This window comes from Macaca nemestrina, chromosome 2 (assembly GCF_043159975.1).
Source record: "Macaca nemestrina isolate mMacNem1 chromosome 2, mMacNem.hap1, whole genome shotgun sequence".
Taxonomy (NCBI): Eukaryota; Metazoa; Chordata; class Mammalia; order Primates; family Cercopithecidae; genus Macaca; species Macaca nemestrina.
In genome coordinates, this window is record NC_092126.1 from 26,565,480 (window position 1) to 26,581,871 (window position 16,392).

The following is a 16,392-nucleotide window of genomic DNA, read 5'->3' on the forward strand; positions in this document are numbered from 1 at the left end:
AAAGCTTGATTATGGTGCCTAAGAGACTCACAGGGGTATGGTGGGAGGCTTGTGTTAGCAAGTCTGCCACTTACTAGTTATGTGATATTGGACAAAGGGCCATAAAAGCTCCTCAGTAACTTAAGGATAAAAATTCTATGACCATCAAACACACAGAAAGTGCCTGTAAGTGTAACCTTTAAAGTTATTGTCACTGGGCATTATTACATACAAATACCAGCTGAAAAAGACAACCTTTTTATTTCTGGACTTCTAAACTTCCTGGCATTTGAGTTATTATTCTTTGATTTAAAAACTGTGAAATTGTGAAAGCCACAGTAATAATAGGAACACAGAGAGAAGAGGTCTCTTAGAGCAGGAACTGTGAACTCAGGGTTAAGCTTCATCCTCCCTGAAAATACAACAGGAGTCCTAGAGAAGGAAACCTTGAGCTGTGGCTGCTGTACTTGAAGCATGTCCCCTCTATGTTCATTTACAAATCAATTTGGCAGAATCCCCAGGGGGGAGGTGAGGGAAAAACCTAGGCCTTAGAAATGCAAAGGTTCTTCAGCCTGAAATGAAGAAAAACATATTCATTTGGCTTTAAATAAGGCCATGGGCTGAGTTTGAAATTCAATTTTAGCCTAGAGTTTGGGTAAGCATGTCAATAGCTAGTGTATCATTCTTCACTTTTGTTTGTTTGGGTAGTTGATTAATAGGTTTAGAAATCTCTAGCTTTCGAAATATCACAATTTGGAAATCGAATAAATATATCCTAAAATACCATGCAGATTTTACCATTTCTTGTGTTTTTAATTCAGTGCTGCACAGGTTAGGTGAAATATATCTGAAGTTTCTATGTATTACATTCTTCCTTTGGTGTCTACTATTGTATTGAAACCTTTACATTTTACTTATATTTTTAAAATAATTTTCTTTCTCAGATCACTATTTTCTAAAATGTATGCATTGAACAATGATGGTAAATTTTAAAAAAAAAAGCCTTGGTTATATGAAGTTAGAAATCATGCATTTAAAACATATTTTTCTTGTATAACATCTCAGAGATTGTAATATTCTGTTGTGTGCTGTTAAATGTCTAGGCTGTAGTACTTTGATTTTCTACACCTTATCTGACCCAAGAACCCCTTTGTTTCCTGCCTACCACACATATTGGCGTTGCTTGAGACAGATATTGTAGAAAAATTCTTGACGATAATGTGCATACACAAAATAAGATGTTACTATTTTGACAGATCAGACCCATTGGCTCCTGGAGAGAAAAACAACATACATGATTTTCTTTTTATATAAAATATTTGATTATAATAGTAAATAAAGATAAGCTTAGGCAAAATGATCAAACTAGCTCTGTGTGTGTCCCCTGATTTGACAGTAGAGGCTACTTTTAGTTATACAGCATGTGGTATCATTTAGTTAACTATTTATAACAAACCTGGTTATTATTTACATTTTGCCCTTTCATAATTCCTCATTGTAAATGGTTGTATATATATGTATGAATATGATTTTTATTAAAGATATTAAAACTTATTTTGTTATACTAGATTTCTAAAGGGATAAAAGATAATTACTTTTGATCGTTTATCTATAGTTTGTGAAATCCATCTTTAAAAGGTAATTCAGTTCAGTTTTTTTAAGTATTCTGGGAAATAAAATTGTCTCTGCAGAAGAATATACCACTTTGCATTTTGAAATCTGATTTTATAGCCACGGTGATCAGAACATCATTCAATTCAAACAAAATAACTTAATCTAAAGACTATATTACATTTGCATGAAGTGACTAGTACCAAAATACCTCCTCTACAAATTTGGATTAAATGTGGTCACTGCCATACCAGTGTTACTAAAAAAAACCCAAATTAATACTCTGATCACCAAAATATGATAAAAATTCAGCGTATGTATTTTCGGAGAGCATCTTTGATATACATACACAGTTCATTTTTATTTCAAAGTATCATTATAAGGGGACTTCAATATTCCTTAATGGGTTATAGGCATAATTCACCTTATTCCCTGATAGAAACACACACCATTTGTGCACAGAATGTACACAAGAGAACATGGTAAGGCAACTACCTGTAAGTCAATGACCTCTTTCTGCTTTTAATTTTTCCGTCAGCTGGTAGCTGAAGGGAAAATTACCCTTCAGTGTTCTCTGTGGTTGTCTTTATAGAAGTGATAGAAGAATGAACCTAGAGAGCAGAATGAGGGCTATTGAAGCAGCGCATATTCACACATCTGTGTGGCTCTAGGCTTTCTCAAGCTCTGTGCATTGTTAATGTTGGTTCTGAGAAAATAAGATTGAGGAAGGTTTAGAAGCTTAGCTGGGGTGAGGGACTTGGCAATATATGTAGAGAAGAATCCTGTACTATGTTCTGTGGCCCTTCATACTGCTATTCTACAGCAGGCCCAACCTAAGGAAGAGATACTGCAATTTTAAATTGTTTTAATATTTAGATTAAGACACTTAACTGATTTTAGGAATGATCTTAGGTTGCATATTCAGACTTAAGAAGATCAAAGAATGTACTGAAAATAATGAAATGTTCATCAATGGCAAATGGATAAATACATGTAATGCATCCTAACAAAGGAATACTACTGAGCAATAAAAAGGAACAAGCTACTAATACATGTAACAACATGGATGAATCTAAGCACCACTGTATTAAACAATAGTTTCCAAACACAAACGACCACATACTGTATGATACCATTTATATGAAATGGCAAAATAGAGAGACAGAAATGGAAAAATACATAGACAGAAAGCAGGCCAGTAGTTTCAGGATCTGGGAGTAGGAGGCAGAGAATGACCACATAGGGGTAAGAGGGAACTTGTCCAGATAGTGGAAAAGGTCTGTGTGATAATTATCCTCACTCTATGCGCTTGTCACATTTCATTTGTACACTTAATACTAGTGACTTCTATTGTACGTAAATTATACAATACCTAAATAAAATCAGATAAAAAGAAAATATTATAGAATTCACTAGTAAAGGAGAGAGGTGATCCTATAATTTGTTTTTTTGAGACAGAGTCTCACTCCGTCACCCAGGCTGAAATGGAGTGGCATGATCTCAGCTCACTGCAATCTGGATTCAAGCGATTCTCCTGCCTCAGCCTCCCAAACAGCTGGGATTACAGGCACCTGCCACCATGCCTGGCTAATTTTCTTGTATTTTTTAGTAGACACAAAGTTTTACCATGTTGGCCAGGCTGGTCTCGAACTCCTGACCTCAAGTGATCTGCCTGCCTTGGCCTCCCAAAGTGCTGGGATTACAGGCATGAGCTACCGTGACCGGCCTATAATTTGTGAATACCTAAAAGTGACCAGAAAAATGAGGGTAGACTGAGCTTCATCCAGAATTTGGGCAACGGTTAATGTCAAATAATAAATGTAAAGGGAAGGTGGAAAAGAAAAATGATTACACTCATGAGTTCTTCTCCTTTATCATTGTAACCATGTAATATGTAAATCAGCTAGTCCAATGATTAGCCTATGGAAAGCATTATAATAAATGCTAACTGCTACTATTTTTATTGTTGTTCCTATTGTTATTATTCAGAACCTCATGTTAAGAATACCTAGACAACATAAGAGGGGTTGTGAATACAAAGGAGTCAGAAACTTTCTCCTTCCTTCCAGTGGAGAGAGCCTGTGAATTGACTGATTCCAGTGATTTGAGAAACACAAAAGGAGATGAAATTGATAAATGACTTGTTTAGGGGAATTAATGAACAATAATGTGTCACAGAAGCTGAATATTAGAGAGTCATTTCTGACACATTCTGAGCACTTTTGAGTGTATCAAACTTCTGATCTATCTCAATCTATTATGAAGACTCTTGTAAGTACTTTGTATCTCATCATGGGAAAAAAATGGGAAATGTGCCAACTGACTATAGAGTTTGAGGCTGATATTAACCTTGATCTTCACATGTGCTACAACACAGAACATATAATAGCCAGCATCTACTTAATGTGCCCAGACTGACTATCCTAAGTAAATTCATGAATTATCACATTTAAGCTTCATCACAACTTTAATAGACAAGGACAGTGAAAGAAGTTACATGAAAGAATTAAGATCAAGGGCTGGGTGTGGTGGTTCAAGCCTGTACTCCCAACTACTTGGGAGGCTGAAGTGGGAGGACTGCTTGAACCCAAAAGTTTGAGGCCGCAGTGAGCTATGACCTCGCCACTGCACTCCAGCCAGAACAACCACAGGAAAAAGCCCTGGTGAAGGGACATTAAACTTTATCAGAGCTGGATTGCTGACATGTTTTTGTTGTTTGTCCTGTCCTGGAAACAGAATGGAGGGAGATAACTGATATCTGGCCCCAAATCTCTGGCACCCCCCATAGGTTAACATTCTATACTAGGTGCTCAACAAGTGATTGCTGAATGACTTAATGTCTCCATGTTTCAATTATTGGAAAGCAGGATTTGCATATTATATTCTTAGAGTCTAAAAGATACCAAACATAGCATAAGGTTGATGTTGGATAATGGTGTATAATTTATTTTCATGGCTTCCCAGCTGACCAGTCTATTTTGAAGTCCATTTTTGGGCAATGGTATAGACATACTTCTGTGTTAGATTGCTGGCATTAGCAATAACTTGAATTTTGATAAATCTTTAATTATATTTAAGGGTTATTAAACTGAGACAATTGTTGCTTTTAAATGACAAAAACAGTTAGCATGCAGACTCTAATGGGTACATTTATCATTTCCTTATCATACTGAGCTTTAGGCTTAACGTTATCTATTTTCCAAGAAAGTAAAAATGTTGTTTCTTAGAATAAAAAGGTTCTTTATAATGTGAGCAGTAGATTGAAGCTGTACAGATTGGTTCTTTAATGAAATAGGCAAAATTCCAATGGAACTGACAAGCTTTATTTCTATTTGTTGTATTTCTTTTTTCTCATTACAGATGGACCCGATTCAGAAAGCTGTAATAAACCATACATTCGGGGTTCCTCTTCCCCATCGAAGAAAGCAAATCATATCATGCAACATTTGCCAGTTGAGATTTAATTCTGATGTAAGTTTATCATTTAGTATTCACTAAAACAAACAAAAACCACACACACACATTTTCTAATCTTGCAGGAGAAAAGATTTCTTAGACATTTTCTCCAGTAACTGAGCATGTCAAAAATATGTCAAAAATTCAAAGATAACATTTTAACTCATGTGCTTTAATTTTGGAATTTATTATGTTTGGTTGTTTACTACAGAAAAATCACACATAAACAAGCTTATACACTTACAGTTTAATTTTTTTTTTTTAGTCTTTTGGGAATGCTACATGTAGGTAAAACTTTGGCTTTGGGAACAAGTGGAACTTTTAATGGGTTACACTCTGAAATAAGATAGGTACCAAATCATATTTTAAGATCAAGATTTTGAGTTTATAAACTTTTTGCCTGGAATGGAGGCCTCAGATTCCATATTACTGCTATGTCCTCAATTATATTTGTGCTAGAGCACTCAAGTTGTCCTAGGAGTACTGGTATTTTAACAGGGGGTCCTACAGTCCTAGAACAACTCAAGCCTCCAAAGACTCTTCAGTGGAGAACATGTAGGAGGGAAACATTTGTGGACCTGACTGGTGCTTCACAAGTTATTTAGGGAGTTACTCACACCTTTTCTACCATTTCTAAGGACCAGGGTGGACTCTGGATCCATCACAGTGATACTAATTGTGATCTGTGGTCAAATATATGTCTTCTCTTCCCCGCTAAACCTGCTTTGATATAGAGTTAATCCTGAGAGTTGCAGAAGAGAAAGGCAACATTGGTTTAGAAGGAATAGGAATTGGACAGCATTCACACTCTAGGCAAACAGGCTCCATCCTATCGAGGTACCATTTTCTTGTCCTAAGTTGATACACTGTGTGGAGATGACCAAACAGATCTGAATTCTGGAGAATGTTAAGCCTTCCAGTATTTAACCTCCCCAGTCAAGTAGATCTCTTAGATGCTCTGCTGATGAAGACAGGATGCAAGATAATCGAGTATAGGAAATAGATGAGGCATAAACAAAATAGTTTATTCTTCTTTGAGGAGAACATTTCATTTTATTTTGCTTTTGTCTTAAGAACTCATACTTACTAATGCAATAATCAGGTAATTTTATAATATCCATTAACTTAAAGAGAAGAGTGGATTGCCTGCATAACACTTTAGTCCATTTGGCCAGCTAAAGCAAAATACCATAAACTGAGTAGATTATAAACAACAGAAATTTATTTCTCACAGTTCCGGAGGCTGAGAAGTCCAAGATCAAGGTGCTGACAAATTCACTGTCTGGTAAGGGCCTGCTTTCTGGTTCCCAGATGACACATTTTCACTGTATTTTCACATGGTGGAAGGGATAAAGGAGCTCCCTTGAAGCTATTTTATAAGGGCACCAATCTCATTCTTAAGGGCTCTGCCCTCATGACTTAATCATATCCCAAAAGGTTCCACCTGCTGCTTACTACCATCAGCTTGGGGGTTAGAATCTCAATGTAAGAATTTTCCAGGTATACAAATAATCAGACCATAGCAGCACTTAAGTGGTATTTGCTGCCAAAAACCAAAAAGAATATACCCAAACATATAACATTTTATGTGAAGGGATTTTTGTGTTTTTTAATGCTGAGTACCTTGATTCGAGTTATAGAAATTTACCATAGACTTGCTTAATTTATTAACAATAAAATATTCTCAAGTGATGATTGTAACATAATATCTTCAAGCTGTTGTAAAAAAGTCCTCTTAATACATAAGAGTTCTAAACTAAATAGCTTCAACTTTGATCATTTTTAAATACTCAGCAAACAATTATATAGTTTTATAATTATTATTTTAAGTGGCTTTTTAGTTCTTTTCCTAAATTGTATTTATATTTCACTTTGAAACTGATCAGATAGTGACTTATAAGTCTCCCAGGAGCCATGTTGTCAGCTTCTTATATTTAATGAGACTACTTAAAATATCTCCTCCTGCCTATGATTTCACTGTCAATATTCTCTTTATTAAGAACACTTCTGTTAAACTAGGAATTAGAAAGAAATTTCAAGGTCATTGAACCCAATCTCCTACTAAGTGCAAGAATTTCATCTCTTATATCCAGGCAAGGTCTTTTGCTTGATTATTCCCAGTGATGAGTCGCTTACCATTTCCAGACAATGGTTCTATTTTTGGAGTGTTTCTAATTCTGTAGATTGATGTCAAATTCATGATTGGACACTTTAGAAATATTGTCAGATATGCTTTAGAAAACATATACATTTTTATATATAATTGTTAATAATGTAAATTGATATGACACAACACATGGAATATGAATGTACTTTTCAAAAATGTAATCTTATTTAATTTCCTTGCTGAGAGAGTAGCAATTTATTTTGTTACTGAAGTTTCAAAGTAGAATGGGCATCAATATGTATTTATTAGGGACAACTGATTTCTCATTCTAACAACTTTGCTTTCAGGTCTGTCTGGCATGTTGTAAAAGGAACATGGCCAAGGTATTTGGAGATACGGACTAATCACTTTGGGTCATAATTAAACAGTTGCAGGCTTGACCATTTACCAGATGATTACTGTATTAGTCTTCTATTGCTGCTAAAATAAATTACCACAAACTCAGTGGCCTGAAACAACACAAATTGCAGGCGTATCTCAGCTCACTTTGTGTCTCTGCATCACATTTTGGTTTTTCTTTCAGTATTTCAAACTTTTCTATTTTTACTATATCTGTTATGGTGATCTGTGACCTTTGATGTTACTACTGTGATCGTTTGGGGACACCGTGAATTTCACCCACATAAGATGGTAAATTAATAAATGCTGTGTGTGTTCTGATTGCTCCACCATCTGGACATTCTCCAATCTCCCACCCTCTCTTTGGACCTTCCTATTTCCTGAAACACAACATTGAAATTAGGCCAATTTAAAACCCTACAATGGCCGGTTGCTGGCAAGACGGCCGAATCGAAACAACTCCAGTCTGCAGCTCCCAGTGAGATCACGCAGAAGGCAGGTGATTTCTGCATTTCCAACTGAGGTACCCGGTTCATCTCATTGGAACTGGTTGAACAGTGGGTGCAGCCCATGGAGGGCAAGCAGAAGCAGGGTGGGGTGTCGCCTCCCTAGGAAGCGCAAGGGGTTGGGGAGCTCCCTCTCCTAGCCAAGGGAAGCTGTGAGGGACTGTGCCATGAGGAATTGTGCACTCTGGCCCAGATACTGTGCTTTTCCCATGGTCTTTGCAACCCGCAGACCAGGATATTCCCTACGGTGCCTACGCCACCAGGGCCCTAGGTTTCCAGCCCAAAACTGGGCAGCCATTTGGGCAGACACCAGACTAGCTACAGGAGTTTTTTGTTTGTTTGTTTTTTCCATATCCCAGTGGCTCCTGGAATGCCAGCGGGACAGAATCATTCACTCCCCTGGAAAGGGGGTTGAAGCCAGGAGCCAAGTGGTCTGGCTCAGGGGTCCCACCCCCACAGAGCCCAGCAAGCTAAAATCCACTGGCTTGAAATTTGGGCTACCGGCACAGCAGTCTGAGGTTGACCTTGAATGCTCCAGGTTGGTGGTGGGACAGGTGTCCACCACTGCTGAAGCTTGAGTAGGCGGTATACCCTCACAGTGTAAACAAAGCCGCCAGGAAGACCGAACTGGGCAGAGCCCACTGAAGCTCAGCAAAGCCTCTGTGGCCAGACTGCCTCTCTGGATTCCTCCTCACTGGGCAGGGTATCTCCGAAAAAAAGGGCAGCAGCCCCAGTTAGGGGTTTATAGATAAAACCCCCAACTCCCTGGGACAGAGCACCTGGGGCAAGGGGTGGCTGTGGGCGCGGCTTCAGCAGATGTAAACGTTTCCCTGCCTGACGACTCTGAAGAGAGCAGCAGATCTCCCAGCACAGTGTTCGAGCTCTGCTAAGGGTCAGACTGCCTCCTCAAGTGGGTCCCTGAACCCGGTGTCTCCTGATTGGGAGACACCTCCCAGTAGGGGCCGACAGACACCTCATACAGGAGAGCTCTCACTGGCATCTGGCGGGTGCCCCTCTGGGATGAAGCTTCCAGAGGAAGGAACAGGCAGCAATCTTTGCCATTCTGCAGCCTCTGCTGGTAATACCCAGGAAAACAGGGTCTGGAGTGGACCTCCAGCAAACTCCAGCAGACGTGCGGCAGAGGGATATCATCGCATCTAACGGAAACTAACGCAAACTAACGGAAAGGAATATCATCGACATCAACAAAAAGGATATCCACTCAGAGACCCCATACGAAGGTCACCTACATCAAAAACCAAAGGTAGATGAATGAAGATAGAGAGAAACCAGAGCAAAAAGGCTGAAAATTCCAAAAACCAGAACCTCTTCTCCAAAGGATCACAACTCCTTCCCAGCAAGAAAACAAAACAGGACGGGGAATGAGTTTGATGAACTGACAGAAGTAGGCTTCAGAAGGTGGGTAATAACAAACTCCTCTGAGCCAAAGAAACACATTCTAACCCAATACAAGGAAGCTAAAAACCTCGAAAAAAGGTTAGATGAATTGCTAACTAGAATAACCAGTTTAGAGAACATAAATGACCTGATGGAGCTGAAAAACACAGCGCGAGAACTTCGTGAAGCATACACAAGTATCAATAGCCGAATCGATCAAGTGAAAGAAAGGATATCAGAGATTGAAGATCAACTTAATGAAATAAAGTATGAAGACAAGATTAGAGAAAAAAGAATGAAAAGAAACAAAGCCTGCAAGAAATACGGGAATATGTGAAAAGACCAAATCTACATTTGATTGGTGTACCTCTAAGTGACAGGGGGAATGGAACTAAGTTGGAAAACTTTAGGATATTATCCAAGAGAACTTCCACAACCTAGCAAGACAGGCCAACACTAAAATTCAGGAAATAGAACACCATAAAAGATACTCCTTGAGAAGAGCAACCCCAAAACACATAATCATCGGATTCACCAAGGTTGAAATGAAGGAAATAATGTTAAAGGCAGTCAGAGAGGAAGGTCGGGTTACCCACAAAGGGAAGTCCCTCACACTAACCATGGATCTCTCTGCAGAAACTACAAGTCAGGAGAGTGGGGGCCAATATTCAACATTCTTAAAGAATAGAATGTTCAACCCAGAATTTCGTATCCAGGCAAACTAAGCTTCATAAGCGAAGGAGAAATAAAATCCTTTACAGACAAGTAAATGCTGAAAGCTTCTGTCACCACCAGGCCTGCCTTACAAGAACTCCTGAAGAAAACACTAAATATGGAAAGGTAAAACTGGTACCAGCCACTGTAGCAATATACCAAATTGTAAACACCATCGACACTATGAAGAAACTGCATCAACTAACAGACGAAATAACCAACTAGCATCATAATGACAGGCTCAAATTCACACATAACAATATTAACCTTAAATGTAAAAGGGCTAGATGCCCAAATTAAAAGACACAGACTGGCAAATTGGATAAAGAGTTAAGACCCATCAGTGTGCTGTATTCAGGAGACTCTCATGTGCAAACACACACAGGTTCAAAGTAAAGGGATGGAGGAATATTTACCAAGCAAATGAAAAGCAAAAAAAAAAAAAAAAAAAAAAAAAAGCAGCAGGGGTTGTTGCAGTCCTAGTCTCTGATAAAACAGACTTTAAACCAACAAAGATCAAACACAACAAATAAGGACATTACATAATGGCAAAGGGATCAATGCAACGAGAAGGGCTACCTATCCTAAATGTATATGCACCCAATACAGGAGCACCCAGATTCATAAACCAAGTTCTTAGAGACCTACAAAGAGACTTAGATTCCCACACAATAATAGAAGACTTTAACACTCCACTGTCAATATTAGACAGATCAACGAGACAGAAAATTAACAAAGATATTCAGAACTCAGCTCTGGCCCTAACAGACATATACAGAACTCTCCACCCCAAATCAATAGAATATACATTCTTCTCAGCATCTCATTGCTCTTATTCTAAAACTGACCACATAATTGTAAGTAAAACACCCCTCAGCAAATGCAAAAGAAAGGAAATCATAACAAACAGTCTCTCAGATCACAGTGCAATCAAACTAGAACTCAGGATTAAAAAACTGACTCAAAACTTCACAACTACCTGGAAACTGATCAACCTGCTCCTGAATGACTACTGGGTGAATAATGAAATAAAGGCAGAAATAAATAAGTTCTTTGAAACCAATGAGAACAAAGACACAATGTACCAGAATCTCTGGGACACATTTAAAGCAGTGTGTAGAGGGAAATTTATAGCACTAGATGCCCACGAGAGAAAGCAAGAAAGATCTAAAATTGAACACCCTAACATCACAATTAAAAGAACTAGAGAAGCAAGAGCAAACAAATTCAAAAGCCAGCAGAAGCCAAGAAATAACTAAGATCAGAGCAGAACTGAAGGAGATATAGATGTGAAAAACCCTTCAAAAAATTCAATGAATCCAGGAGCTGGTTTTTTGAAAAGATCAACAAAATAGATAGACCGCTAGCAAGACTAATAAAAAAGAAAAGACAGAAGAATCAAATAGACGCAATAAAAAAATGATAAAGAGGTATCGCCACTGATCCCACAGAAATACAAACTACCATCAGAAAATACTATAAATACCTCTATGCAAATAAACTAGAAAATCTAGAAGAAACGGATAAATTCCTGGAACCATACACCCTCCCAAGTCTAAACCAGGAAGAAGTCAAATCCCAATAACAAGTTCTGAAATTGAGGCAGTAATTAATAGCCTACCAACCAAAAAAATTCCAGAACCAGAAGGATTCACAGCTGAATTCTAGCAGAGGTACAAGGAGGAGCTCCTTCTCCAACTATTCCAAACAATAGAAAAAGAGAGACTCCTCCCTAACTCATTTTATGAGGCCAGCATCATCCTGATACCAAAACCTGGCAGACACACAACAAAAAATAAAATTTTAGGCCTATATCCCTGATGAACATCAATGTGAAAATCCTCAATAAAATACTGGCAAACCGAATCCAGCAGCACATCAAAAAGCTTATCCACCATGATCAAGTCGACTTCATCCCTGGGATGCAAGGCTGGTTCAACATACGCAAATCAATATACATAATCCATCACATAAACACAACCAATGACAAAAACCACATGATTATCTCAATAGATGGAGAAAATGCCTTCAACAAAATTCAAAAACCCTTCATGCTAAAAACTCTCAATAAATTAGGTATTGATGGAACGTATCTCAAAATAATAAGAGCTATTTATGACAAACCCACAGCCAATATCATACTGAATGGGCAAAAACTGGAAGCATTCCCTTTGAAAACTGGCACAAGAGAAGAATGCCCTCTCGCACCACTGCTATTCAACATAGTATTGGAAGTTCTGGCCAGGGCAATCAGGCAAGAGAAAGAAATAAAGGGTATTCAACTAGGAAAAGAAGAAGTCAAATTGTCTGTTTGCAGATGTCATAATTGCACATTTAGAAAACCCAATTGTCTCAGTCCAAAATCTCTTTACGCTGATAAAAACTTCAGCAAAGTCTCAGGAGACAAAATCAGTGTGCCAAAATCACAAGGATTCCTATACACCAATAATAGACGAACAGCCAAATCCTGAGTGAACTCCCATTCACAATTGCTACAAAGAGAATTAAATACCTAGGAATACAACTTACATGGGATGTAAAGGACCTTTTCAAGGAGAATTACAAACCACTGCTCAAGGAAATAAGAGGACACAAATGGAGAAACATTCCATGCTCACGGATAGGAAGACTCAATATCGTGAAAATGGCCATACTGCCCAAAGAATTGGTAAGATTCATTGCTATCACCATCAAGCCACCATTGACTTTCTTCACAGAATTAGCCAAGACAATCCTAAGCAAACAGAGCAAAGCTGGAGGTTATCACACTACCTGACTTCTAACTATACACAAGAATACAGTAACCAAAACAACATGGTATTCGTACCAAAACAAATACATAGATCAATGGAATAGAACAGATGCCTCAGAAATAACACCACACATCTACAACCATCTGATCATTGACAAACCTGACAAAAATAAGCAATGGGGACAGGATTCCCTATTTAATAAACGGTGTTGGGAAAACTGACTAGCCATATGCAGAAAACAAACTGGACCCCTTCCTTACACCTTATACAAAAATTAACTCATGATGGATTAAAGACTTAAATGTAAGACCTAAAACCATAAAAACCCAGAAGAAAACCTAGGCAATACCATTCATGACATAGGCAAGGGCAAAGACTTAACGACAAAAACACCAAAAGCAATGGCCACAAAAGCTGAAATTGACAAATGGGATCTAATTAAACTAAAGAGCTTCTGCACAGCAAAAGAAACTATCATCAGAATGAACAGGCAATCTACAGAATGGAAGAAAATTTGTGCAATCCATCCATCTGACAAAGGGCTAATATCCAGAATCTGCAAGGAACTTAAATTAAAAAAAAAAAAAAAAAAAAAAAAAACACCAAAAAGTGGACAAAGGATATGAACTTCTTAAAAGACATTTATGCAGCCAAAAAACATACGAAAAAAAGCTCATCACCACTGGTCATTAGAGAAATGCAAATCAAAAACACAATGAGATATCATCTCAAACCAGTTAGAATGGCAATCATTAAAAAGTCAGGAAACGGCAGATGCTGGAGAGGATGTGAAGAAATAGGAATGCTTTTACACTGTTGGTCGGAGTGTAAATTAGTTCAACCATTGTAGAACATAGTGTGGCGATTCATCAAGGATCTAGAACCAGAAATACCATATGACCCGGCAATCCCATTACTGGGTATATACCCAAAGGATTATAAATCCTTCTACTATAAAGATACATGCACATGTATGTTTATTGTAGCACTATTCACAATAACAAAGACTTGGAACCAACCCAAATGCCCATCAATGATAGACTGGATAAAGAAAATGCACATATATACCATGGAATACTATGTAGCCATAAAAAAGGATAAGTTCATGTCCTTTGCAGGGACATGGATGAAGCTGGAAACCATAATTCTCAAAATATCACAAGAACAGAAAACCAAACACCACATGTTCTCACTCATAAGTGGGAGTTGAACAATGAGAACACATGGACACAAGGAAGGGAACATCACACACCAGGGCCTGTTGGAGGGTCAGGGGGCTAGGGGAGGGATAGCATTAGGAGAAATACCTAACGTAGATGACAGGTTGATGGGTGCAGCAAACCACCATAGCACGTGTATACCTATGTAACAAACCTGCATTTTGCACATGTACCCCAGAACTTAAAAGTATATATATTTAAAAAAAAAAAAAAAAAAAGGCCTGTATGTATTTAAGGGAAAGAAAGAGTCACACATCTTTTCATCACGTCAAAAGCCAGAAATGATTAAGCTTAGTAAGGTACGCATGTCAAAAGAAGAGTTAGGCTGAAAGCTAGGCCTCTTGTGCCAAATGGTTAGCTAAGTTGTGACTGTAAAATGAAAGTTCTTGAAGGTAATTAGATGGGCTACTCTAGTAAACACATGAATGATATGAAAGTAAAAGAGCCTTATGTTTGATATGGAGAAAGTGCTAGTGGTCTTGATAGAAAATCAAACCAGCCATACCATTTCCTTAAATCAGAGCCTAATCCAGAGGAAGGCCCTAACTCTTCAAATCTATGAAGGCTAACAGAGGTGAGAAAAAATGTCTGAAGCTGGGAGTGGTTGGTTCACGAGGTTCAAAGAAAGAAGTCGTCTCCACAACATAAACATGCACGGTGAAGTTCCAAGTGCTGATGTACGAGCTGCAGCAAGTGATCCAGAAGATCTAGTTAAGGCCATTGATAAAGGTGGCTATACTACACAACAGATTTTAAGCATAAACCAAAGAGCATTCTATTGGAAGATTATGCTATCTAGGACTTTCCTAGCTAGAGAGAGAGAAGTCAATGCCTGGCTTTAAAGCTTCAAAGGACAGGCTTAGTCTCTTGTTAGGAGCTAATGAAGTTAGTGTCTAAATTGAAGCCAGTGCTGACTATTACAAAACTCCTAGGGCCCTTAAGAATTTCACTAAATCAACTCTGCCTGTGCGCTACAAATGCAACAACAAAGACTGGATGACAGTACATCTGTTTACATCGTGGTTTACTGAATATTTTAAGCCCACTCTCGAGATTTATTGCTCAGAAAAAAAGATTTCTTTCAAAATATTACTGTTCATTGACAATGTACCTCATCACCTGAGAGCTCTGATGGAGATGTTCAAGAAGATTAATGTTGTTTTTATGCCTGCTAACACTACATTCACTGTGCAGCCCATGGATAAAGAAGTAATTCTGACTTCCCACTCTTATTTAAGAAATATATTTTTAAGGCTATAGCTGCCATAGTTAGTTATTCCTCTGAAGGATGTTGCCCAAATCAATTGAAAACTTTCTGGAAAAAATTCACCATTCTAGATGCCATTAAGAACATTTGTAATTCATGGGAGGAAGGCAAAATATCCACATTAACAGGAATTTATAAGAAGTTTATTCCAACCTTCATGGATGACTTTGAGGGTTTCAAAACTCCAGTGAAAGAAATAACTGTAGATATTGTGGAAACAGCAAGAGAAGTATAATTAAAAGTAGAGTCTGAAGATGTTATTGAATTGATGCAATCTCATAACCTCCTCCTTTCATGGATGGAGATGCTTCTTTTGAACGAGCTAAGGAAGTCGTTTCTTGAGATGGAACCTACTGCTGATGAAGATGCTGTGAACATTGTTGAAATGACAACGAAGAATTTAGAATATTATATAAACCTGATTGACAGAGCAGTGTCAGGCTTTGGGAGTACTGACTCCAATTTTGAAAGAAGTACTAGTGTGGATAAAATGCTATCAAACAGCGTTTTATGCTACAGAGAAATATTTTGTGAAAAGAGTTCTAGATGCAACAAAGTTCATTGTTGTCTATTTTAAGAAATTACCACAGCTACCTCAACCTGAAACCACCACGACAATCAGCCAATAGCTATTACACTGAGGCAATACCTTCCACCAGCAAAAACATGTCTTGCTGAAGGTTCATGTTGTTAGCATTTTTCAGCAATAGCATATTTTAAAATTAAAGTATGTACATTGTATTTTTAGACAATGTTATTGCACAGTTAATACGGTATGGTATAAACAACTTAAATGCATTGCAAAATGAGAAAATTCACATGACTCACATTATTGTGATATTTGCTTCACTGGGGTCATCTGGAACTGAACTGCAGTATTTCTGAGATATGTCTATTATTTTACAGTTCTGAAGGTGAGAAGTCTGAAATGGGTCTCACTAGGAGAAAGTCAGGGTGTCTGCAAGGTTATGTTCTTTCTGCA

The 16,392-nt window shown here is 37.9% G+C and overlaps 1 protein-coding gene across 14 annotated transcripts in view; it reads left to right on the forward strand.

The window, feature by feature from the left end:
- The window catches only part of LOC105488914 (zinc finger protein 385D), a 988,258-nt gene that overhangs the window by 842,494 nt on the left and 129,372 nt on the right, over window positions 1-16,392 (forward strand). For all 14 annotated transcript variants that reach the window (XM_071090832.1, XM_011753417.2, XM_011753418.2 and 11 more), the window contains one exon: window positions 4,951-5,061. In XM_071090832.1, the coding sequence (XP_070946933.1) occupies window positions 4,951-5,061 (111 nt within the window). The remainder of the gene's footprint in view (window positions 1-4,950; window positions 5,062-16,392) is intronic.